General features: G+C 43.6%; 1 protein-coding gene across 5 annotated transcripts; it reads right to left on the bottom strand.

Moving 5' to 3' along the window:
- Positions 1–1,098: 1,098 nt before the first annotated feature.
- Positions 1,099–27,427, bottom strand: LOC111857448 (AF4/FMR2 family member 4). Of its 5 annotated transcripts, none has more exons than XM_023838338.2 (20): positions 27,287–27,427; positions 16,688–16,814; positions 14,167–14,925; positions 13,866–13,910; positions 13,541–13,627; positions 13,371–13,416; positions 13,035–13,107; positions 12,785–12,877; positions 11,014–11,137; positions 9,649–10,509; positions 9,361–9,440; positions 9,033–9,246; positions 8,401–8,498; positions 8,126–8,189; positions 6,907–7,043; positions 6,542–6,613; positions 6,360–6,453; positions 6,190–6,233; positions 5,466–5,680; positions 1,099–4,517 (listed from the first exon to the last, which is right to left on the bottom strand). In XM_023838338.2, the coding sequence occupies exons 2-20, from the start codon at positions 16,808–16,810 to the stop codon at positions 4,390–4,392; spliced, it is 3,357 nt and encodes a 1,118-aa protein (XP_023694106.1). In that variant the 5' UTR covers positions 16,811–16,814; positions 27,287–27,427; the 3' UTR covers positions 1,099–4,389. The 5 variants fall into 5 exon arrangements, with proteins under 5 accessions (XP_023694106.1, XP_023694105.1, XP_023694104.2 ...); XM_023838337.2 differs by lacking the exon at positions 27,287–27,427 and adding an exon at positions 21,064–21,260; XM_023838336.2 differs by lacking the exon at positions 27,287–27,427 and adding an exon at positions 19,093–19,893.
- Positions 27,428–27,465: the final 38 nt, after the last annotated feature.

Here is a 27,465-nt window from a genome sequence, read left to right as displayed (position 1 = left end):
TTCCTAAATTCTGATTATAGTTTAGTTACCTATGTTGCTCGGGATCGGTTCCAGCTTCCATGTTCTGGATAAGCGGCATGGATGTTTTACCGATCTGTGAAATTTTTATACAACGTAAACCGGTCCGTGGATGGTTGGGAACCCATAACCCGAATTTCCTTTGTAAATGTGTGTAATTACAATTCCAAATTAGAGTGCTCACTTGTATCATTGTGATAATCATATATCCTCCTTGTGTGACTAGCATAGCTTACAATAATAAACGAGCACGTTAAAGTTTCGTTCATCTCCAATTCATGAATAAATCAAAGGCAGTTCATCATTATTCTGTTTGGGGAGATAGAAATACTAAACGTATATAGGTCATAGTTTGAGCTGCACACCTTGTTTCTCTTACGTTGGCCTGTAGCTCACTAAACCTGTTTGACCCAGCAGACTACATGAGGAACTAAAGAGTAATGTCCAGCTGAAACGGTCATGTTTGGAATGTCTGGCGTTCATGTTCATTTTCGTTCACGTGTCTATCACAATAGTTCAATAACTAAAATTAGCAGTAGCACACATAGGTGTGTACATGACCCACCCATCATACCATATTATCATCTTGTGCTAATTTGGGATCGTTACTAAAAAAAACGATTACACAGGTTAAAACTAAATAAACCCGCAAAAAAACTGGTTGTATCAGTATCATTGCTCACGAAATCTGTATTTCTGTAACGTAAGCGCTTGCATTTTGCAAGGCTTTTTTAAAATCCGAAATTATTTAACCCCATATCCGGCAGATTGGCACTTTTTTTTTTTTAATATGCCAGAAAACTAACACAAGGGCTGCAATTCTAAATTCCTACCAGTAGGGGAAAACTAGACAACTGCGCATAGACGTTGAGTTCCTGAATGCGCTCCACAACGCACTGGCAATGTTGCTGGTTAGCAGTAATGCAGTACAGTGGGGAAATATCCATTTTGATTATATGTCTGTTGCTGTAGCTAAGACAAAAAACCTGAGAAACTCAACCATATGCAGAAACCTTTTACATACCATTATTTGACACAATGCAGTAGAAAAAAATGTACCAAAAGATGACACAAGCAATGTAAAACTTTACCATAGAGTTTATTCTCAATACAACAAAATACCAATATTTAAGAGACTCAGAAACCCCTTGATTACAAGTTAATACTCACTTAACAAGAATATGTAAATTACATGTTATTCCAAGACTGGAAAACTAAAAATGGACTCTAAAGTACCTTTATTTCATAATATTGCCTCCATCATATATATCTTTAAATTTGAAAAGCATAAACTGACAAAGAGCACAATGTATCAAACCACCTAGTTCTATTTAAAACATTGAAATAACACCGTCTAGTTAACATGACCTTCTGATTTAATTTTAGCGATATTGAACTTTTCTACATTATATCCCAGATAGACTCTGTGGAGCGATTCTTCTCCGCAGCTGTTAATAACAGTTACGAAAAGTCTATATTCTTCCAGCCTTCATTGTATGCACTGAATAGAGAGTTAACTCTGTACCATATATACAAAATAGGACATTTACAGTTCAAGGTACATCAGGGATAAAAGGTGACAGACAGCACAGAGGCTTGTACAAACACCGCAAAAATGTGCTGGAAACACATTAATTTCTAATGTGTTGATATATACAGACTTCTAAGACTAAAATAGCCCATTATGGGGGTGGAGCCTGAAATATGGGGTTACATTGTCGTTTCACCAGCAATATTTACAATTGGAATTTATAAACACAACGGCAACAAAATAACAAGGCATGCAGAGACAAAACATATTAATATACATTTTTACAGAAGTGTAATTAAATTAAAAACATGCAAGTGTTTTTTAGGTGGTACATCAGACTTTGATTGATGATTTCTTTAACAAACTTTAATTAAATCTAGGTCAAGAACTATCAACAAAGGCTATACAAATAGTACTAATTTAACATTGTTACTATTACAAAGCAGGAAAATAATAACAGTACATAAACGTGTCAAAGCTTATTAAATATAATTAAATATTCAATTACCTTCCTGCTTTTGGCCATAGTGACAATAATGAAGGATCCTTGCATTTGTATATTAATAAATAATCTGAAAGCTAAGACAATAAAGTACTAGAAAGAGAGAGGTTTCAATGTACAATTTTAGATGGTTACAGTATTTTAACCAGTCCTGAAGAATACTGTTATTCACAGACAGAATGATCAGATCACAAATGCAATGTCCAGTTTTAACTGCAAATTGATTCATTGACCGGTCATCACACCGCATAAACAAACAGCATGAGAACCAAGCGAGCAGACCCAGTGCCCTATAGGGCCAATTCTGACTAGGGCCAGCTAAATTTTGGTCTGACATATAAAGACTAGAGAGGAGTCAAACGCCATTTTGGAAATTCATCCTTGTGTCCAAACCTGTAAACCCCCCCCCCACCCCCATTTTTCTTAGTTATGATTTCTAATCCTGTAATTAAAGTTAATCGGAAAATAAAACTGCATAGATTTTTGTTCTGATGCTCTTACTAGTGTAAGAACAGTTAACAGTTTTCCCAAAAAATAAGTAGGGAGTCAATGTTAAAACTGTAGTGCAAAATGATACATTTCCAACACAGTGGTCCACTCAGTACACACACATACATAATGTATACAGCCTTTCTGTCATCATACTTGTTGTGAAACCATTTCATTTTTTCCTAACGAACCCCACTTCTCTTCATAGTCTGCATCAGCCTTCTGGATGCAAATCACAGACCTCCACGTCTGTTTCTATTCGTCTAACGGAGCATCTTCAACCAGAAAACCAACATGCACTTGATCACATCTTTGAGCAAAACAAAAAGTGACTTAGAGGATAATTTAAAAACTGTTTCTATCTTTAATAAACTTCTTTATCTTAAAACCTGTACAGGTTCTGTAGACGCCTTTGAAAGGAATCTTCTCGCACTTTCATTATAATATAAATTATATGCAAAATGTATTTTATTAAGCCACTGCAGGAGACCATTAATACACCCAAATTTAAATATTAAATTTTAATATACAAATTTAGTCACAGCACTTATATCAACCCTGTTAAGTCTTCATTTCTTGAAGTGAAATTACAGCTGATCTAGAACAAGGCAATTGATCATAATAGAAATACTTTTATAGGGGTATTTAATTTGTACCTGGAAGAAAAACTAGCCCTGCACTCTGAACAGTGATAAAAAAAAAAAAAAACACAAGCATTTCATATATGCTAGGTAAAATCTCATATTTCTTCTTTAAAATGGCTGGTCTTACGACTCTCTTCCCAGACTAATCTGGGGGGGAAAAAAGATACAATAAAATATTCTCAGGTGCAGCTTTTATAAAAGAAGAAAATCCTACTGATAAAATCATATTGCAAGGCCACAGACTCAAAATAAAGTTTTTTGTTTTTAGTTTTTTGTTTTTTTTTTTTTTAAAGGTAAAATGTCCTGTTTTAGCGAGCACTAAAGAGGCAGAGAGCCTCGCAGCGTTTAGCAGGTTTTTTTTTTTTGCAAAAAATAAATACAGTAGGTGGGTGTACGTGGCTCCAGTTTTTAGTGTCCCTGTGAGGTACAATGATCTTGGAGATTCAGGCAGGTAAATTGTGTGCAGGTATCTCCTCTCCCCACACGGGGGCGCTCTCACACGGCTGCCATCTGCCCGGAAGACCAGTCGCTCAGGTAATTCTGCTTCTACGGCGAACCTCAGCGGGGAGCCGCTGCTGGTCCGTCACCCGTGTGCCACCTGATGCTCCAGCAGCCGCGGAGACCCGCGACCTCCGGCAAGTCATCGCCGCTCCGTTTGCATGCGCGGTCATTTGTGCTACTCGCATATATAGAAAAATAGTACAGAACTGCGGTGGAACTTTCTTGTGTATCAAATACAAGGCACAAAAAACAATGATATAAAAAAAAAGAAAGAACTGATCTTAGTTTTTAAAAAAGCACCTTTGGTTAAAAAGGAGGTACACCAGTTTAAAGACAACGGTAGAAAAAAACCCAAGATAAATAGCATTTGCTCTTCGTATAGCAAACAGATTCTTTCAGAGCGCTTTAGTGAAAAAGAAAGCAGTGGCTTCATTCATTCATTCTTACAAACACAGATGGCTTAAAAACAATAAAAAGACCCAAAACATCCCTCAGTATGTACAGTGCACACTTAGAAATTCTCAGATAATCTTTGTAGATGCAGAACCACCAATACGAGGATGTTGTCATTTTTACAGATGTATAGTACTTTCTGGTTCTGGTTTTTTGGAAAACTCATAAAGGATTGAGCACAGTGCTATGGGTGTATTTGAGGCAGACGAGCCCATGTTGAGGTGTGTGGGTGTGGTGCAGGGGGCCGGCCACTAGGGGGCGAGCTTGGCGTCCAGCCGAAGCCAGTGCAGACCCTGCCGCGCGTAGCGTACTAGCTCTGTCATGGTGCTGGTGTTGAAGATCAGGGGCGTCATCACCTTGTCCAGCTCAGCAAAGAATTCTGGGAAAGACAGCACACAACAGTGGTGCCACATGTCAACTCTAGCTGGTTCAGAATCGTCTGTGAACCATAATCCATGTTAAAAAATAAACCTTTAATGAAGGTGTTCACTGAATAAAGCAGAAAACTGGTGAGAAAGCATACAAAAATGTAGGTGTCTGGCAGGAACATGGGAGGGATTGTCTGGGGGTCCCTGAGGACCGAGCTGGGAAACATTGTTCTAGATCAGGGTTCTTCAACTCTGGACCTCGATTCCAAATCCAGGCCGTGTTTTCAGTTCTCCCAGGTAGTTGTTTAATAATGACTGATTCTGATTGGTCAGAGGCTTCACACCTGACTGACAGGTAAAGGAAGGCTGGAAAACCAGCAGTGCTCGGACCTCGAGTTGAATAACCCTGTTCTAGATCATGGCAGCTCAAATCCAACTCCAGAATACATTTTATGTGTTTATTATTATTACTTATATACAATTTATGTTTATGCATTTACTTTTTTTGTTCCTGCATCAGATCTGTTTATGGTGCCATGTTATGTCTTTTCCCTTTTCTATTAGAGGGGTCATTGTCTTGGTCATTGTACAGCACTGTGGTCTGTTGGGGCTGCTTGTAAATGTGCTATATCCTCCTGAGACCCCACCCATTCATTTATGTCCATTGCAGTGGACATTTTGTTTTGGCATCTATCTTTTCACTGATGTAAGGAAACATATTTAATCCTGTTGTACACTAAAGAGGACATGCTGTGAAATTAAAAATACATTTGAAAAAAATCTAAATTGTAAGATGTCATTTCCCCCAAAGACAAATAACCTAAAATTGAAGGACACTTTTTTTCCTTGGGTCTCATGAGGATATAAATAAATACTGACTTAACAGGTGTATGCGTTCAAGTTACTTTAAAGTATATAAATATGCATGCAGTGCAGCGCATGACGAGAGGGGTCCGTACCTTTCTGCTCTTTGCCCACTTGGTCTGCTTGGTCCCACACCTCGATGGCGTACAGGAAGTTGGAGGTGACCTGCACGTAACTGGCAGCCATCTGATGGATGCGCTGGGGGATGGTGACTGAGGAGCTGCTGTTGGCGCTGGAGCTTCCAGAGGAATAACCGGCTGTCCCTGGGGACAGCTTGGGGGAGACGGGGGAGGGCATGCCCGCCGCTTTGCTGCATGGGGGGGGGGGAGAGATGACCCATTAGCCGATGAGGCTGACCAGCGGTCTCTCATGAGGAACGGTATAACACTTAAGAGAGCTCATAGGAGTTTTATTTGCAAAAAAATGTTCTAAGGGCAGAACAAAAAAAAAAACTGGTTCCAATGATAACCAATCAGATTGTAGAGGTGGGTCCAAGCAACTAGAGAAGGTGGGACCAACCAATCAGATGTCTTGGGCCCGCCTCCTCCAGTTGCTTGGACCCACCTCCTCTACAATCTGATAGGTATTCTCCCTGAATAAATCATTTTTCGTTCTGCCCTCAGAACAACCTGGCTTCAGAAACACTCTGCCCTTAATCTACAACAATTTGTTGTTGTTGTTAACCTACAGTTTGATCCGTTTAAGACCATACAGATAAATCGAGAAACAGACTATTTGAGAGGCCGCCATACCATACATCCCATTACAAAATATCCAACCGTTTACATTTTATTTACCATTTTAAGGCTATAGCCCTACCTTCCCATTCCAGGAGATGGGGCTTGAGTATTGTTTATGGAATTCTGTTGACAGAAGAGACGAAAAAGCGACCGGAATTACGTTTCTCAATAAACACCGATCAGTGATTATATTTACACTTGTATTTACAGTCAGAAAATGTGTCTGTCGCTCGACTCAGATGAACCTACCTTCAAGTGTTCGGTGAGAGTTTTAGAGTATTTCAGCGCACTTTCCTTCCTCAGCTTGAAAAGACGCAAGTAAAGGAGAGACTGGCACCGCAGACTGGATGGGGATAGACAGGTGCGTTAGGGGACGTCCACAAATGCCGCACGCTGGAGGAGCCGACATGCCGAAGAGGTACGGCACCTACCAGAGCACTGCTAGCCTCTTATCTGTTGAAGTGGCATCTGGGGCCATGTAGCTCTTTAACTTCATAGTGTACCTGGAAGAACAGAAACCGTCCCGTCGTGTTTGAGTCGCACTGCGCGCGGAGTGCACTTCAGACACGCCCCCTGCCAGATCACATAGGTCATTAACACCTCGACCGGTCCCTAAAGCACGGGATTTCAACTAAGGGTCCGTAGCCCAGTCGAGGGGGGACCGCAGAGAAGTTTTGCAGGTTGATGAAGTACCAGCATCCAATACACGCAACAGGAGAAATACCAAGCTCGTCCCCCACCCACCCTTACTCCGCCGCACATGTCAGAAATGCAAATGAAAAGCAGAGATGCTTACTTGATGAGCTCTACGGTCTCCGCGTACATGGGGAAGGGGGACTTGGCCTCTTGAGCACTTCTCTCCAGCGCATTGCCGCACTCGATGAATGACACCACGGCATCCAGGTAATACACCGCCTTCTCGAACCTGTCCATCTGCCGTGGGGGGAGTGGGGGAGGGGGCAGAGCAACGTGTCATGACAGCAACAAGCCGGCTCGTCTCTATAGATTACAGTTTCCATCATTAATAGGAAGCTGTGCGGCAAACAACTGGACCACTTCCCTAAAGGCACACAAAAGGAGCCATACATTCAACCTTCACATGACTATCATGCAGAAATGATCGAACACAAAACAATGTAAACCCGGTTCACTCGGGCTGCACAATATCACATTGCGACGCAAATCGCGATTATATGCCTCATTCACAATCATCACCAGGGCTTTAGATGATGGACCATTACAGCACTATACAGACGTTTACTTAAGCCCACAATATGTAAGCATATCAGAAGTACGCCAAAAATATTATCGAGAGCCGTATTGTGTTGAGCAAGAGTTAGTAACCTGTAAAAATGTTGGCACATCCTTATGTTTATCAAATTCAGTTAGTAGAACAGGCCACAGGCTACCGTCTTGGTGCATCATGGAAGCGATAAGCACGTTGTGGTGAAGAAAGGGACAGATCAGCAGCCACAACATCTTTTGAAAGAGGAGATATTGTGGATAAACAAGGTTATGTTTATTTTTATAAACAAGGTGATGTGGTATTTTGTGCAGTTTAAAGTCAGCATTATTAATTAAACATAAGGATACACCATATTTATACGGATTACTAACTTTCTGGGCATCACAATTCGCCTCTCATTAATATTTTAGGTGTACGACTAATCCACTTACCAAATTATGGGTGTAAGTAAATGTCCACGTAATACCAAAAAGTCAGCGTCTGGACAAATGTTTACGGCCATCCTCTGAAGTCCTGGTGATTATTGCTCGTGCGACATATAGTCGCGATGTGATATCGTGCGGCCCTACTTTTCGCACACCATAAATCAAAAAGACTCTGGAGATTGAGCAGTACCTACCCCTACTGTCAAAAAAAAGCTAATTCCAACAGGTTGAAAAGTCATATATACAAAAGACTATCGGACATCTCATCTGATAGTTTAATTTGGTTTCACCCATAACAGAGGAGATCTTGGTAATGTTGCTCATCGCGCTCACTAGTATCTTACCAGAGCATCTGCATTGTGCTTCAGCTTCTTGGCTTCTTGTAAGTAGTAATCGGCAGAATACATCCTGAAACGCGGCGCGGGAATAGACTGCGTTATCAGCCGGCCCCATATGGAATTACAGATCGCTCTTATAAAGTTCAGTAACTGTCAACAAAGCACAAAACAGCTTGGGAATCCCCACAAGCCAGGTGTAGGCAGACCTCCGCCCACCTGTTACCCCCTCTGGGCTGGTCGACCTGATAAAACCAGCCCTGCATTCAGTGTGAATTATTTACCTGTCTTCGAATGCGAGTTTTGGTCTTTGAGACTTTGTACTTTCAGAGGAGAGGATCTGATTCGCCATCTGGCCTTCAGAGGTCTTTGAGGCTTTTTCCTGAAAAGATCACAGCAGCACAAAAGAGGTGATTTCAGAAGAATATCTTAGAAAGCAAACGTTTTCAGTGTAAACATATACATCCATCTTCGGTAACGGTTTATCCAGGATGGGGTCTGAGTGAGCCTGGAGCCAATCACAGGCGCGGACTGGAGAACCAGGAGGAAACATGCGCAAATTCCACAAAGATGAGGGCGGGAATGGAACCCACAACCCTGGAGGTGTGACGCCATATTATAAGCACCACACTGCCCAGTTTAAAGGGCCTCAAAATCGAAAACAATGAAAGATTCTATTAAACACAAGGCTACACAACTCCTCTGCTGGGTTTTATTCAACCATAGCCCTTAACTGAGCTAATTAATTGGATAGTTAAATTAACAGAATATAGACATTTAACTCAATTGGTCTTTCAAGTGCAAAGCTCCATTCTCTAAAACCTTCACAGTTTTGGTCTTTGAGGACTGAGACTGTAAGCCACCAGTTACGGGAACCATCTCTAAATAAAAAGGTCGTGGGGAGCCGGAGGGGTACCTTAACTTCCTTGCTGCTCCTTGGCTGTTTCTCTTCGCTCTTCTTGTGCTTGGAAGAGGAGCCCCCAGCCTTGGCACTGCCGTGTACGGAGGTTGAGGACTGGCTTGCTGTTCGCTTGCGGCTCTGGTGCTCTCCTTTGGGGGTCTTCTGGGGACCCGCGATCACCGGCGAGGGAACTGGCTCCTTCTCCTTGTCCGACCCCCTTTTTGATGCCCTGCGTTTTCACAGAAAGTAAACAGGTCATGTGACTCCATCAGTGTACTTCACGGCTGATCTTCTGCTGGATTTGTGGGACCATGGGGGGGGGGGGGGGGGGCACTAAACTTACTCCTTGCTGCTTTTGTGGTGGGAAGAGCTCTTGTCTTCCAACCTAGGCCTCTTGCTGTCACTTTTGACGTCATCCTCACTCTAGATTGAACACGAATGTGTTATCACAACATAACTATGATGATTTGATTCAAATGCACAATGACTGGACAAAGGATGTTTATCACTGCAAAATGCTCAGCTTCAACTGACTAATAACGGTTTTTGGAATGACTGTTTTCAGACTATTGCAATGAGGAAAAAGGATTTTGAAACAAACGAGAAACCAGTGAAAAGCCAGAACACAAACCTTGTGTTTCCTTTTGCCTTTGCTGGCAGTCTTCTCGGGCAATTGCTTCTGGATGTCCTTGCTGTCCCTCTCGGTGCCATCTTTGTCCCACTTGGACTGGTCGAGCTCCATATAGGGCCTGCCTGGTATCCGGGAGAGTAAACTGAGGTCAATCTTCACCATGAGCACCTGTCTGACAGGGAAGCGGTCATCTGGGTCACTGAGCGGGGAGAGCAACTCCTTCTCTTCCATGGGAGAGAATATGCACACTGGAGTCTGGATGCTCTCCTGGGAGTACTTTGGAGTCTGCGACAAGGAGGGAATGCTGTCGTTCTCCTCTGCCTCTGAAGACGACGAGTCCGTATCCACAAACTTCTCGGACTTGATGGGCGTCTTGATGGGGGTTTTACACTTCCGCTTGTCGGCGGTCTGCCTGGGCGAGATCTTGGTCTCCTTCCTGATGCTCGGTTTGCGGGAGCCCTTGGTGGCCGCCTTGGCCCGGTGGGGAGGGATATCTGGGGTAGGTTCACTCTCTACCTTCACACCCCTGGACTCCTCCACCCCTGGGAGCTTCTCAGACTTCTTGGGCTGCTTCTTGCCCACAGTCCTTCGCTGGGCGGCACCGCCGTCACTCTGCGCGGGGGACTTCTGCCGGCCACGAGAGACATCGGAGACCTTCGCAGCCGCTCGGAGGTCCCTGTTCGGGGCTGCAGTCCCTGGCTCTTTGGTCCCACCCTGGCTACCGTAGCCCCTGCTAGAACTCGGCTCTCGACCCTCTTTCTTATACTTCGTGGGTACGTTGCTGTCCACCGGGGATGGTGGCGACAGCTTCTTGTGAAGCCAGTTGTCCAGCTGCCACTTATTAGCGGTTGGTTGCTCAGGCTGAATAAAAAAAAAAAAAAAGCAACAGATGGATTACTGTTAGCAATTAAGTGCAGATTCTACGTGTTGTGCTTTCGATTCGCCAGCCACATAGCAGTTCATTAATTACTATCCTGGGACCCTTTGTTATTTAATCCCCAACATGGAACTTGCTGTCGTTATCTATCCTTCGTTTAACCAAAAAGGTCCCACTGAGATACAATATCTCTTCTTCCAGGGAGTCCTGGTTAAGATGGGCAACAAAATAAAAGTTTCACGTAAAAGTTTCAATAGAAGCAGATAACGCCACAAAAAGCATGTTAAAACAAACACGGAGCATACAATGAGTAGAAGCTAAAATGGATCGATGGGAAATAATGGCAAACAACCATGCATAATAGATCAGGGAATGTACAAGGCAAACTAGGAGTTCCCCCACCCACTTTCGGTGGGTACTGGGGAGGAAATCTGATCTGGTAAATGTTTACTACAAACAAGACTGTATTAACGGGCATGGAAAGCCACCTCGGGGGATGCAGCGCGGGGAGGTTCGGTGGCCTCGCTGTCGCTGGAGCTGCTTTCGCTCTCGCTGTCGGAGCCGGAGCTGCTCTCCGAGCCGCTGGGGCTGCTGGATGCCTCGCCGTGGTTGCTGAGAGGTGACAGAAGTGGCAGGCAGGTAAGCTTGTGCCACCGTGGTACCTCCCAACCAACCAGCCAGAGCTGACACATAAATCGGCCACTAATGTTGAACCATCCATGCTAATACCTGGCAGGTGTACTTCCCGAAAGAGGACGGCGATGGTCGTTCTATGCTAACGCCATGCTAATACCTGGCAGGTGTACTTCCCGAAAGAGGACGGCGATGGTCGTTCTATGCTAACGCCATGCTAATACCTGGCAGGTGTACTTCCCGAAAGAGGACGGCGATGGTCGTTCTATGCTAACGCCATGCTAATACCTGGCAGGTGTACTTCCCGAAAGAGGACGGCGATGGTCGTTCTATGCTAACGCCATGCTAATACCTGGCAGGTGTACTTCCCGAAAGAGGACGGCGATGGTCGTTCTATGCTAACGCCATGCTAATACCTGGCAGGTGTACTTCCCGAAAGAGGACGGCGATGGTAGTTCTATGCTAACGCCATGCTAGTACCTGGCAGGTGTACTTCCTGACAGAGGACGGCGATGGTCGTTCTATGCTAACGCCAAGCTAATACCTGGCAGGTGTACTTCCCGACAGAGGACGGCGATGGTCGTTCTATGCTAACGCCATGCTAGTACCTGGCAGGTATACTTCCCGACAGAGGACGGCGATGGTCGTTCTATGCTAACGCCATGCTAGTACCTGGCAGGTGTACTTCCCGACAGAGGACGGTGATGGTCGTTATGCTAACGCCATACTAATACCTGGCAGGTGTACTTCCCGAAAGAGGACGGCGATGGTCGTTCTATGCTAACGCCATGCTAGTACCTGGCAGGTGTACTTCCCGACAGAGGACGGTGATGGTCGCTATGCTAACGCCATGCTACTACCTGGCAGGTGTACTTCCTGACAGAGGACGGCGATGGTCGTTCTATGCTAACGCCAAGCTAATACCTGGCAGGTGTACTTCCCGACAGAGGACGGCGATGGTCGTTCTATGCTAACGCCATGCTAGTACCTGGCAGGTGTACTTCCCGAAAGAGGACGGCGATGGTCGTTCTATGCTAACGCCATGCTAATACCTGGCAGGTGTACTTCCCCGAAAGAGGACGGCGATGGTCGTTCTATGCTAACGCCATGCTAGTACCTGGCAGGTGTACTTCCCGACAGAGGACGGTGATGGTCGTTCTATGCTAACGCCATGCTAGTACCTGGCAGGTGTACTTCCCGACAGAGGACGGTGATGGTCGCTATGCTAACGCCATGCTACTACCTGGCAGGTGTACTTCCAGACAGAGGACGGCGATGGTCGTTCTATGCTAACGCCAAGCTAATACCTGGCAGGTGTACTTCCCGACAGAGGACGGCGATGGTCGTTCTATGCTAACGCCATGCTAGTACCTGGCAGGTGTACTTCCCGAAAGAGGACGGCGATGGTCGTTCTATGCTAACGCCATGCTAATACCTGGCAGGTGTACTTCCCCGAAAGAGGACGGCGATGGTCGTTCTATGCTAACCATGCTAATACCTGGCAGGTATACTTCCCGAAAGAGAACGACGACGGTCGTTCTATGCTAACGCCATGCTAGTACCTGGCAGGTGTACTTCCCGAAAGAGGACGGCGATGGTCGTTCTATGCTAACGCCAAGCTAATACCTGGCAGGTGCATTTTCTGAAGGATTCTTGGCAGAATTCTGTTCTGTATCACTCTCCTCATCACTGCTCAGTTTCAAATCCTCTATCAGCGAGCTGTGTAACAAAAAAAGAAATGGCTTACACACTCCTAGTAACTGTATGAACATTACATACCAAATACGGATTTTATTTACAAGGTGTGCGAGAGAAGACACAAATTTATGTCTCTGATGTTTAGTCTCTCTGACGTCAGAGAGAGGTGGACCCTTACTTGGTTTGGTCCCCATCACACGCTTTGGGCTGGTGGCCGGTCACTGAGGATGTCTTTGTTAAATTGTACCTCTCTGAAAATAATAAGGGGGGGGGGGGGGGGGGAGAGACAGAGACTAAGCACAGACTAAAAAAGACTTCCTAGGCGGAAGGTTTGCTTAAGTAGGACTGTAGTTTGTCCTTTTCAATATTCCGAAGTAGCTGTTCTCAAAACTACTTCAAAGAATTTTAGGGAGATGAAAAAATATGGTGGGAGGGGGTTTAAATATTAATAATAAAAAAAAACACACAATTAGGTTAACTCATGCAAATGACAGTCCTTAAATGGTAAACCTACTGTTACTGTGTCCTCCACTGGGGAAACTCGCTGGGTGCTGGGCATCCTATAAGGGGAGGGCTATATTTTAAAAACACGCATTTTAATCGTACAGTTTTAAAAAATTATTATTCATACGGAGGTGCAGTTCTGAACCCTGTCTTAGCCAAGCTCTGGCCTCTCCCGCTGACCTTGGAGGGGAATGGAAACTTGGAAGGCTCCGTTTTACAGGGGGTGTGAATGGCAGTCAGTGGGGGCGGCCATGACTGAGTCATTTCCTGCGCAGGAAAGGGGGGGCAGAACATTAATCCAAGGAGACCAGCATTCAAAACTCTCAACTCTGTTATGGATTTATTCTAATCTGGAAGCAATCTCCAAAAAAAAAAAAAAAAAACTGCCCAGTGCACAAAACATTACATCCGAAATGTGTTTCACAACCCAGTTAAGACACAAATTCACAAATTAAAGAACGGACTTGTAAATTCAAATGAACCACTCTTACTGCAGCCGTCTTACCTTTAAGATTTCATCTACACAGTTAGGATCTCCTGACATGGATGCCTGAAAACAAAAAAAAAAAGAAAATTGTATACACTACACTATTTCATCCAAAACGATGTACAACCGAGAAAGCAGGGTAATCCCTGGGGAGGGCAACATCACAGTGCCGACCCTGGATTTTAAACCAGCGACCTTCCGATCACAGGCCCGGGGTCTTAACCCGCTGAGCTACACGTCATCCCAATACTGTGTAATACCATTCAGAATGAAAGAGTGATGCATTGACATCACCACTTTCACCGCGGACGAGATTTACCTCCAGCGGTTGCGAGGGAATCTTCAGCTTGGAGAGGGAGGCCTTGCTACTACATTTCACCTCCCCGGCGGCACCACCGCTGCTGCGCGACTGGCCGCCGTAAGCCTCCGTCTTTGGCTCCTGGGTCTCCTGGCCGTCCATGGGCCGCACGTAGGCGGTGGGCTTCTGGGGCATGGAGCTGGGCTTGGATATGAGCGAAGGAGGGAAGGACTGGCCGGTGTGCTGGCTCCCACCGGAGAAGGTGTGCACGCGCGACGGAGAGTCCCAGTTGGCGTCGTGCTCACGCGGCGACTTGGAGCGGTAGCACTCCTTGCCGTGGTGCTCGGCCGCGTGCGCCCGCGAGTGCCCGGAGCCCTTGGTCGGGCTGGATGCACGTGACCTCGGGTGCTCCGAGCTGTGCTTGCTGGACCGCTTGCTACTACCATGGTCGCGCTCGTGCCGCTGGGTCCCGCCGCTGCCGGCGAGCCGAGGACCGCCGCTGTGGCCGGCCTGGGAGCTGGACCGCTTCTGCGACTGCGACGAGGTGCTGGGGGCGGGGCCCACGGGGGTCCATTTGCTACTTGGGCCGCCCCCTCCCGAGCGCTGCAGCGGAAGATCCCCGAAGGGCGGCGCGCCGGGCTCCTCGGACGAGGGCGCCCCCCCGGGGGGCTTGGGCACAACGCTGAGCTTTTGGCGTGGCGGTTCTCCACCCTCTTTCATCTCGTCGTAGTTCCCGAGCATGCTCTGAATGCGGCTGGAGAGCTTGTCCTCTTTGCTTGACTGCAGAAAGGGAGAGATGGTGCAAAAAAGGATAGCCAACGATTAACCAGAGAGGCCAAGAAATAATAGGTAAAGGTACAACCTCACCTGTGCGCAATACAACTCGGTCTTTAATGCTATTTTTGTGCTGTACAGGCCGGTTCTCGTGGCGTCCCCAGAGAATAGCCAGCGTAAACACAGCACCAAGGAATAAGCACAATATGGACAGAATCTCTCCCAGGCAACTGGCGTGGTTAATTAAACCTGGCGTGGTTAATTGCCTGTAACGTCAATCAGGGCACTGCTGCCCATTTCCTTCACAAAACCTGTATAACCAAACAGCAAAACCAGCTGCAAGGCATCAGGTGAAAAAAATGGCGATTGAAAAGGGAAAAAAAAAAAACACGGCTTTGAAATCCGGTGCGCTGCCAAGAGTTACACTCGTTAAATGGTACTTAAACTACAATGTACACAGTGCTCGGTCCTAGTCGAAAGCCCCAGTTGTTGAGGCAATGTCTCCCTGAAGAGTCAGTGGCTCAGGAAAATCCAGCACAAAAACATTCCCTCAATCGTCACATCAAGCCGCACAAACACAAACAAACAGAAGATGTGGATCAGCGGGGCTATGGACAGCTCTGAATTGCACACGCTGGCCTTCCTTCTTTAAAAGCATGTTAGCAAGGCTTTTTAAAGCATTCACCATTCTCAGTAGACACCATGCACAATAAACTGTCCGCAAAGGACTTAATTTTCAGGAATGAATAAAAATGCATTCAGGAGAATAATAAAACTAGTTAAAATATCAGTTAAAACACTAAGACCTGCTTGAGTTAGATCAGCCCTTGAACCCTAGCAAAGCTCCAGTTAAAAACCGTGACCAAGCTTTTTTTTTTTTCTCTACGTATGAACCCACATGAACCCGTATGAACATGAGCTCATGTGTAGTATCGCTTATTTCCCGGGAATTCGAAACAATGTGCTGCTCCCCCCCCCCCCCCAACCCCACCCCACCCCACAAAATGCACACTGGAAGGCATTAACCATCACAAAACTCGAGATTCAATCACTGCTGTTTATTGCGGATTTTTGTTTTCGCTTGAGTGGCTTAAATTTTCCACGGCTGCTTTCCGACCACCCTGCAGCTGTGAATCTTAATTTGACCCTTACACACTTAGTATCTGTCCCCAAAAGCAGCCTAATTCCCAGCACTGGCTGTCTGGGCTAGGACGGAACGCACTCGACCTGTCAAGACTCATTCCTATTGAGGCTTCTCGATGACAACTAAATTCTCTTCGGAATTACATTTAATGGAGGGTGAGGCCACCGGCCTGACTGTTCTTAGTAATTTTATCAAGCAGATGGGTGTGTGCTTCAAGAGCCGGGGGGGGGGGGGGCACCAATCTAAGGCGAGATGTTCAAAAGCTAGGCACTTGCCGAACACTTCTAGGGAGTGAAGGAACGCACTTTGGGATTCAGAAGAAATCTCTCAAGCTTTTTAAAGTACCAATCTGGGACATAATTAGTAAAAAGGTTTAATCTTTGTGTTGTTCCAGCTCAACCTGTAGAAGGCCGTACGCAACCTTCTCCTATCTGAAGCGACCTGAGCTTCTTACACCGATCCCAAAGGTGCACTTACCTCAACCGCCACCGAAACTGTCGAATGCAAATGCGCATGAGGCGTGAGGGTATCAGTAACCCAGAATGATGCAAGAATTGAACACTAAATCTAAAACCAAAACCAGGAGATAAGAAAAAATTATACAAATGGAAAAACAAAACTTACAACTTTATAAGGTTCTGGAAAGAGAGGAGAGCTGGTTGGGAAGGCCTCTCCTCCCGGCTGGATTTCTTGATTTCGCCTTTCGCTTTCTTTCATACGGAGCACATTCCGGTCTTCACGGTTCATGTTGCTAACAACAGAGACACACATCACTAAGTGTGGAGAAATTGGGAAAACTAGCAGCTCTACAGCAAACACTACAAAGGCAACAAAAATGATAAGATCATTTATAAAGGCCCACAAAAGTGGGACTTTGGTGAGTGAGAAATAAAAAACAGAAACCCCAGGTCCTATGCGCTGCCTCTCAAACTGCACCAATACTGCCCCAGAAAACAAAGCCTGAATATAAAAGACCGTTAACTAAAAGCGTGTCATTTAATGAACTATGCATTAACTACATATGACTGGAGAATCTTTTTCTATTACTTCCTCTCAGGTTTAATTGATTTTAGCTTTCTTCATGGTTTAATGCATCACAACCACGGGAATTCATACATACACTGCAGTTTGCCTAACATCAGGACGGCTGCAGATATGCACGTTCTCAAACTTGAATTTCTCAACTCACTTTATCATTTAGTGTTCTTAGAAAAAAAAAAAGGGAAGTGCTTTAAAAAATAAGTTAATGGAAATGCAAAGAGAGCAGATGTATCTCTGCCTCAAATTGGCTTGGAAACACTCATGATGTATTGCCAATATTCACCCAATGCCTCCTGGGAAGTTAATTCAAATCCCCACCCCCTCTGTGAAATGATCTCTCAAGTTAAACGCCGGCCAAAGGGGGAAAAAAAAAAAAACTGGAAACAATGACTCTTTGATATTAAAAAATGAGACACTATCATCATCATCTTTAAATGTGCTTTGCAAGGCTGTCTACATGGCTCCAAATTAGCCGATACAACAAATGACTCATTCCATCAAACCAGACTGGTAAGACATTCGGAGCCAGGACAAGACCTGCGGGGGTCCCATACCCTCCGCTCAACACAGATGCATAGAAAATGCATTATACCACTGTATTATAACACCAGCGTTATCCAGATAAAGCATTACACACAATCAGAACAATGCTACCACTACTGCAAATTCTGGGATTCTCAATGTGTAATCAAGGGAGGAATGGCACAAGTTATGCATAATCAGCTATTTCAAAGAATGTTGATACTTCCACAGACAGCAGAGGGAGCCCTAGAGCTCATGTGACAAATTAAACATAATACCTGAAAACTGCTTGTCACCATAAGGTTTAGCATGTTCTAAGATTATGCCCCCCGGCTTAACTACACTGGGCTTTACCCTGCCCCCACAGTACTGATTTTGAATCAACATACACAGCCCAAGGGACTAAACTGTGCAAACATCTTCTGGAAACAACGGCTGATAACCGCTCAAACCTGTGACGTGCTTCAAGCATCTGGATAAAACCAGGGCCAAACTGAACTGACCCCACCACATTAGTGACCCTCGTGATGATGCAAGAGAGTCAGTCACTTGTTTACACAGAAAAAAAAACGACTATCAGAGATTTAAACCATGAGAAGTACATGCAGCACGCAGTATGCTTGTACAATTCAATGTTAAATATGGGCACGCAATCCATAAAAGTGTATAAAAAGACAGTCCATTAAAACTGAGCGCTGATGAGAAACTCCAGAAAAGGTGGACTGACTATATAAGACCATTAAATAAAAATCCATTAACTTAATAAATGTGGGGCATAATTTATAAACTTATAGCCAACCATTACAAGTTGAATCACATATTTATACAATTATCACTCCGACAGATATCCATCCATCCCTCAACCCCTACATATACAAACGAAGACAAGCTTTTTGTAACGAATCTTCTGTCGCATCGTATTTCAGATTCGATTTCTTCGCAGAATTGCTGTCCCACTTGAGATTTTCACGCTTCGGAACAAGTGCTGGGGTTATGGGAGTCGTCCCTCTGCCTGAAGCTTGCGCCTGACGAGAGGCAGGTGTAGAAGAGCATAAGCCTGAACTCAGTGGTGGATTAGGGTTAGGGAGTGGCTCCTGGTTTCGGATTCGCAGTCAAGAACATGGCCGTAGTCATCCGACTTCCAGCACTGCGTTAAACCCCCCCCCCCCACCACCACCCCCGCCATTTAAAATGTCAGAGTTCTTTCAGTGGTATAAAGTTAAATAGTCCTCACTTCTAAAAAAAACCTTTTCTAGTATTTCTTGAAATACAAATAAGGCCACTGAGAGGTGACTTCAGGTGAGCACCTTGCTTCAGGGTACACATTAGCTGCCGCTCCTAGGAACATCTACTGTTGTACCAGTTTCTCCTACCTTGTGACCACACCACTTCTTGAACACTAGATTAAACAAAAAAAAAAAATTAACTACCATGAATTGGTGACCATCCATTTTGCAGTTGTTTACCTTTCTGATGTCTTGCGCCGCATAAAAAAAAAAAAAAAACAGAATGACATGACTTCGTATGGAATCCTGACTTGTGGGTTCCTCGTGGACAGATAAGTCGGCGAGAAAAGACCAAGGTGAGCGCACTTCAAACACAGTGCTGGGATTTAAAGGCAAATGTAAGGTTGCTTTAAGCACGGCGCACACTCAGTCTCTGCTACTTAACACACTGACAGTGGAGGTAGCTGTACAGAGAAATGAACACAGCGCTCACAGAAAGTCTTGCGATGCTTAATTCTGTAAAAATGTTGCAAATGTATTGGTTTCATAACAGTCCCCTGACAGGCAATGTTTAACAAATCTGCAAATACCTTCTGCAAAGATATTTTCTTAAGTGTCAGTTTTTTTTGACTGACTCATTCAGTTCTGTTCCTGCCACTTTGCTGTTATTTGCAATTGCAGTCACTGGCTGCCAGAGAGATAAACACAAATGTTTGGTGTTTGTTTTGTGTTATATTGCAAACATGCTACTAATTAAAAAGCACCCAATGAGACTGCTTGTCAATGAACTTTTTAACTCAGAACAGCTCTTTTATAACTTTGGGTTTCAATTTATTACTAATTCAAACAAATGGTTTACTTAAAATTACTGGTTGTTGCAATATGATATATGTTTGTAAATAAATGAATTAAGCAATGACTTTGATATAAAACCAATACATTCGCAATATTTTTACTGAATTAAGTAAGTGTCCCACCACTTTCTGTGAGCACTTTACATCCCAGCAGCACCAATGAAGCTACAACAAGCTTAAACACAGAGTTTACATACAGTAGCTTAGGTGCTTAACAGTCTGCTGTTGTCTGACTTATCATACTAACTCATTTTGAAGCAATTAAAGGATTTAAAAAAGGTAAACCTTCAAGACAATGAGCTTACAACTTGTGGACCTGTGGTCCAGCATTTTGCCCAGTCATGACATCTCTCATTACAGCCACCAAATAATTAGGGCTGAGAAGGGGGTGACGACATGATTAGAGGGAGGTAAAATGCACGAGAATTTCCAGCACGTTTAGCTACAGCCATAACCTCAATTTAACGCAACTTAATAAAACGTATCCTTGACATACTTCCATTACGAATCGGCCACTGCGGCGAACTGAGGATTTGTTCTTGCGCCGAGACCAAAACAGGGCCACAAGGGACCCGGACTGATTGATATCAGGACGCCAAAAGCATAAACAAACCACGGCTGGGGTGATTTTTACAGCAAAACGGACCAGATGCCAAAACCCAATTCATACATATGACAGGAATCATAAACAAAATCAATTAAACAAACCTCATGAAGACTCAAAATTGCTGCTTTTTGAGCCTACCCTCTCTTTTATCTCATTCCCCCAGCAACCTAATAAAATCCTTTAGAAGTGTAGCAGATATGCAACTATTTATTAAACACCAAAGGGTATCAAAACAAATATATTAAGAAAATATTTACATCTCCCTATCACTGAAATGCCTCATGTCAAGATCAAACAAGATAAGCATACAAGTTGTGACACACAGCGAGGCCATCAATCGAATTCAAGCAGCTGTTACATGCTATCTCAAAATGCTTCATGTGTTATACTTGAATGTTCAAGAAAACCACAAAATGGAGAAACACGCTTTGTGGATGGTTATACAGTAACATCCAATACCTGAAAATGCCACCTGAGCCAAATAAGAAAAAACACAGCCTGCACGTAACAAACTTAACACAAAAAATTGCTATAAATATACAGAAAATAATGCACCTTAATGCTTACAAAACAAGCAGTAACATTTGCCTAACTTTTTAGTTTACGATAAGTAGACACAAATGTGCTCATAGTCCACAATGGCTGGGAACAACCTGTACACAAGACACTTTCCGGTAACATTGTGGTCTAGAAAAATAAATAAATAAAATTATAAAAAAAAAAAAAACTCAAAAAACATTTCTGGCTTACCCTATCTGAGAGGCCATTTCTCTAAGCAGGAAAGCATCACACTACGAAATGCCAAAGGTTTTGCACAGTGTAGTTTCACAAACACAAAGTGTTGCTTCCCATTCCAAAATGTCCACAAGACGGTCTTTTTAGAAAAATCAACATTTTCTGAGCGTTCAGATAAAACTGACTTAGGGAAGGGAGGTTACAGCTCGGTAACAGGAGAGACCAACTGGCCAGGGCTCGCAGGGGTGTTGTGAAAAGGGACAAAAGGTTAGATTGGGAGCTGACTTAAAGGTGGATTGGGGCAGGGCTGTGTCAGCTGAGCAAGTGGCTAAACAGCCTCGGAAACATATGAAATACAGCATAAAAACAGAATGAAAAATGTCCATTGAGTCCACATTACCCTTCCAGAAAACAGAGGAGTTATTGTTCATTTATGACTTCAAGAAAATTCATTACTGAAACGGTCTACTCCACAAGAAAGGTACAGGAGCAGAACCTATTAAATAGTTAAATATGCAAAAAAAGAAAAAAGAAAAATGGATACACCAGACCCCAGCAGCCCTGTACAAAGCTGTGATTACCTTCTAACATACTTTATTTTTACATTTCAGTAGTAACACAGTGCTGCCAAAGAACTCTCATAAATGCTGACCCCTCTGCTGTAATAGAACAGTCCATGTTGTTCCATAAAAGGAGATGTTATTTTATCCCGCTGAGCCGCTCCTCCATGTGATGTCACTGCTCAGAAGACAGCCTACCCAACCAGAAACTCCCACCCTTCCTCCCTCACCAGTACACTCACACCATGAGAAACTTATTTAAAGGGAAAGCTGCTGTTTAAGGAGGAATCTGCTCCTCTGTATTACGATGGTTTAATTTCAGCCTCCATGTCACCCTTTATGCTTATTAACATTATTATTCATTTATTTTAGTAATTTAAGTTTTGAACAGCTGATACATATTGTACATCTATTCGTCCATGGTTCGAGCGCTTATCCTGAAGCCCTTGGCAGGACCCAGACACAAGGCTGGGTTACTCCCTAGATGAAGTAGCGTGCCATCATGGGGCCTACACCACTGACAGACACAGGTTAGTCTGTAGGTCCTTGTGGCATGGGTGACCGGAGCACCCAGGGGAAACCCACGGGTCACAGGAAGAACACCCCCCTCCACACACACACACACACACACGAGTTTGGAACAGCACATGACATTCTGTAATCATCACATCCATTGTGCTGCACATGCAAGTCAGCTAATTAGTGCCTTTGTTGAATGAGCCTCATTAGACCCCTGACTTGCATCTAATATTTAATCTTCCACATATTCTACCAAACTTATTCATCCAGATGACGTTTCCACGGAGGCCACGGCCTGAGATCCTACAGCCAATGGCATCACTTCTCTCGATTCCAAGGAGAACATGAATCACGCCTAACAGCAATTTCACGAGAGGTGGAGCGGTAACTAACATCGAGAGACAACAGGCGGCATCTCACACTACCTTTAAGGTATATACTAAAATCTGATGTAACAGTACGAATTGCTACCATTTACTGTAAAGTTCACAGTGTTCTACTGCGTGATAAGGTAAAGAAAAAAATGCCTTATGAGGACTGAGCTAAACATTTAATGAGCGCAGGTTAAATGCTGAGCACTGCAACCAGCCACGTACCTTTTATTCCCGCATAAAGGGTTTGAAGTCCTGGACTGCAGGGAGCAGCGCCTCGCTACAGATGGGCCGGCTCGAGAGCGCCAGGAAGCCAGCATATTTACTGCATTTGTTATCTTTTACAATCACTTTCGTCTCTCTGATGGACTTATTGCATCACGTTTTACACGCAACTAAGCTGAAATGCCACTTCCCCTTAACGGATGTCTTTTAAAAGTGCACTTTGGAGACACAGAGTCAGGGGGTCTGTGCATCCAACCTTAAATGCGGCATATAACAGTAAAAGAAGAGAAGTAAAAAAAAAAATGTTTTATAAAAAAAAAAAAAAGGAAGGTGAGGGGGCACATACCAACTGAAGGCTCCTCATGATGATGTTCATAGCGAGTCAAACATTGTTCCTTTTACCTAAACTTCCACAACTACAGATCTCACTAAACAGGTGGGCAGGCTGTATTTGGAACACTTACAAATCTCCTAGACATCAGTGCTAAAATAGCAACAAAACCAGCCCACCCCCAATAAGGTGAGGAGCAATCCCAAACCTACGTGACAAGTGAACATGCATGTCGCTCACAAGCTCCAGTCGCCTTATCATAAATTAACACCAATTATTATTCTGTTCGTACATGACTGCTAATTTAATTTTCACAAATTACAGCCTCTCCCCAGGTTATGATAGGGTTACGTCCCAATAAACCTATCGCAAGGTGAAAATGCATTTTAATACAGTACACCTAACCTAACATCATAGCCTAGCCGACCTTAAACATGCTTGGAACACTTACATTAGCCTACAGGAGCGCAACATCATTAACACAAAGCCTATTTTATAATAAACTGTTAAATCTGTCATGTAATTTATTGAACAATGCACTGAAAGTGAAAAATATTTACCCATCGTAAAGTTGAAATATCGTAACACAGACCACCGTAACCCGGGGAGCGTCTATAATTGATTCAAGGTGAGACACTGAGCAGGATGAGATGCACCCCCCTTGCTCCCCGAATGCCAAGCATTCAGTTTCCTCACTGCAGGCAGCTTTCTTGAAGCAAAGGGACAGACAGTGGAATGATCATGGCCTGAATGTGTGGACTTGAGCCGTTCTACTTAGAGCAACCTAAGCTCAGTTCATGTGCAGTTACATTCCATCGTGTTGTCTCATCAGGATCGAGTGAAGAGATGCAGGCCAAACACACTCTGGTGGCACCAATACCTGCCAACACCTCGTCAATTAGAGAATCCATGTTCATATTATCCTCAGAAACTGCATTCGTTTGCAAAATGCGACATCTTGATAATGAGACCCTATGGTCCAATTCAGCAGAAACTGGAGAAGCAGTCACTGTCTTCCTAAAATAAAGAACTTATGATACTGTCACTTTAACAACAAATTATTCAAATACTCACTTCCTTTGCAGAATTGAAACTTCAGTATTAGTGGTATACTCTGATACTCTCCAGTATCTAGTGATCAACTGCAGGGTTACAGCCCTACCGTCCATAGAGATGATCCTGTGGAGCAGATGCTTTCAGCTGCCACAAAAACCCCTGCACTAGTTAATACTCTCACTTAATGGCACTAGTTAATACTCTCACATAATGGCACTAGTTAATACTCTCACCTAATGGCACTAGTTAATACTCTCACTTAATGGCACTAGTTAATACTCTCACTTAATGGCACTAGTTAATACTCTCACTTAATGGCACTAGTTAATACTCTCACTTAATGGCACTAGTTAATACTCTCACTTAATGACAAGCGAGAGCAAGGCCCAAATGTCTGCCTTAAACTCCTGATAAAGCATTATGGGCAAGCATTGTATCGCACAGTTTCTCTGGTGAGACACATCTCACCTCAACCACTACTTCTAGACATCGCTAGCCTCAGACCAAGCAGCAATACCAGAGTAAACTATAGCCCTATAAAGTTCTCAGAGTCTCCTACAATTCAAGGGACTTGTGGGACTACCTGTCCAATGCTACTTCCCACATCAGTTGGTTCCTTCATTGGAGAGGTAGTGGTTTATTTTTAGCAGAGAGCCTTAATGGGGACAGAAACTGCCCTGCCATTAATGCCCGTGACATTATCCTGCTAACGCAGGTAATGTTTGACACACAAGATGCCTGCTCCGCTTGTACTTTGTATGACTGGCCAGGCTCCAAAGCACAAACACGGCCACAGCAGTTGCTCAGTACCCGCACGGTTGCAGTTTCCCATGGGGATATAATGACAGCCAGCATTCAATTTACAGGGTGAGGGGGAGCCTGCTTTGCATGCTGGGGAATCTAACGGCTGTCGAGGTGCACGATAAGCCAACTATAATGGACACCCGTTATTGCTGCAGTGACCAGGCAGATGCTGATCCATCCCATAATGGATCCTCCATTACAGTAGTCTAGGGTGGACGAAATAATAGATGACATTTATATAGTGTTTTACACAAACCCAAGGTTGCTTTTTACAAGGAGGAGAGGGGGGGGGGAATGGATAGACATTTAGAAGATGCCAAATCTCATTCGTCAGCTGCTTTGCCTACGGAAACAGATATGGGCATAATCTTGCCAAAAAAAAAACCCAGATAAATCTTCAGTTTTGAAATGTGTATCAATGTTTCATGCCTTTTCTCACCTCACACACCTCTGCACCTTTTGTTGGTGAAAGCCAAGATAAGTTACTTATTCGCTTAATTCTAGGCTTCGCTTTTACCAGAGTCTACTGCATGTATTTGCCATAAAGCTTTTAATTTTAAATAAAAATATTCCACAGTTGAAAGTATCTAACAGCTATTCATCACACAGAAGACTTTTCTGCAAAACGAAAGCTACTCCATTTTCTGCATCATAGGGCCTGGCCTCTGATAAGCTAAAACAGAAACAGAAGTAAACCCACAGAGAAAACAAGCAGACGAAAATATAAGCAAGAAGGCAGCCGAAATACACAGAGAAACTCTCTCCCGGCCAGAGAATCCACTGAAACCCACTGAAAGTAATCCCTTGAGTGTCAGGTATCATTTGTCCCATAATCCCCTTCAATAACACAGCATCGTGGATTTCAGAGCACATTACTGTTTTCCAAATGTGATGTTCCTTTTGTGTATCTGAAATAAGACCAGCACAACTTTCAAGTCGACCAGGTTACAAACCAGGGAGGTTTATTGTTACAACTACAGTTACCTCCCAATTTAGAGGCAAATAAAATTAACATACTTCTCCCTACAGGGAGTTAAGACTTCACAGCCTTATTAAATTACTGCCAGCTTCCTACATTTAAAATATGAAAAACACATTAGGCAAAAAGAAGAATGTTCTCAATAATAGAATGACTATACAAATATTAATGCACCTTAAACCTTTTCTGAGATTTTGGGTTCATATTACTTTTCGCACTGATGTTTTATAGCAAAATTTCATGAACTTCCTGAATCAACCCATCAAGAAGACTCAGACAACTTAAACCATTGTACTAAGGTGAAGAGCAAATATGAATGCAATGATTTACACATTGATGGAAACGAATCCACATACTACCAGTAATTACACTAGGAATCAAAACCAAGTAAATAATACAAGAATCAAAAATAATTCGGGTTGTTTTTAATGCGGTGTTATTTTATGTCACTGACGCACAATATATTGCATTGCGCCAAATCCAGGTCATCTGAAACAGTAAGTTAATTGTAAACAACAGGCAAATTGTTCATGCGTTAGATTTAAGCTCCAAACACCTTTTCTATACTTATCTAACATCAGTATTCAAGGCCAATATACACCGTTTCGCCTCATTTTTACGTAAAGCCTTTTAATCGAGTTTTTATATAATCCAGCAGCAGCGACGCGAACAAAGCATTGACGTCACTAATAAGACAAAACTCATACAGTACTAACTTCAAATTTCAAGGTACTTGGCAGTTCGAGGTAACATTAAATTTCCATACGACAATCATATTATTATACAGAATTACACAAAGCCATTGTTGGTAATCGGTTAGCAGAGCTCATACGTATCACACTTGAGTGGCTTCCTGGATATCAGGTCAAGCCTATCTTTCAGGGAAGTGAAGTTTCTTTATAACAAAGTTTCACTGCGTTTTTGCAACGTTAAATCCACAGCATCAATAAAACAATGAAACGTCCACTTCAAACTCACAATATTAGTATTAAGTATAGGCGTATGTTGAACCCCCACCGCTCCCCAACCCTAATCATGGACTATTTACAACCAATAAACATGACAATTTGACTCATTCTCAGTGAATCGCCATGTTTATTCTATTGCACAATCTGCAATTTACTGTCAGTATTTCCACCCAGTAAAACACCAGCAAAGTGTTAAGCATATGCTGGAACCAAACTAACGATTCACTTAACGCCTGCCTCTAAAGTGGATAGTTAGTGGTTATTGCTTTATCCAGTAACGGGAATAAGCTACCCACTAGGCACAGGAAGCCAACCATTTTAATGCTATTTTATACATTTAAATCTAATCTGAAATCCCCAAATCGTCATTGTAATGGCAGCTCACTAAAATGGTAGTGTCTACATCAGAAAGTTAATCCGCTTACCTCTGCGGTCTTCTTTTAGGCCCGGAACATCTCTAGCTAGCTAAAGGAAAGCCTTTCTCCTTTGTCTTTTTTGCACTTTTCAGCTTATAAAAACACGTTTTTTGAAAAAAATTTACCCGCGGGCCGCGACGATTAATTAGATAAACGGGCCTATTTTCCAAATAAAATGCGTAAAACCC

The sequence above is a fragment of the Paramormyrops kingsleyae genome, chromosome 24 (genome assembly GCF_048594095.1).
Source record: "Paramormyrops kingsleyae isolate MSU_618 chromosome 24, PKINGS_0.4, whole genome shotgun sequence".
Lineage (NCBI taxonomy): Eukaryota > Metazoa > Chordata > Actinopteri > Osteoglossiformes > Mormyridae > Paramormyrops > Paramormyrops kingsleyae.
The sequence above is the reverse complement of the archived record's forward strand: the minus strand, read 5'-3'. Positions and strand labels throughout refer to the sequence as shown.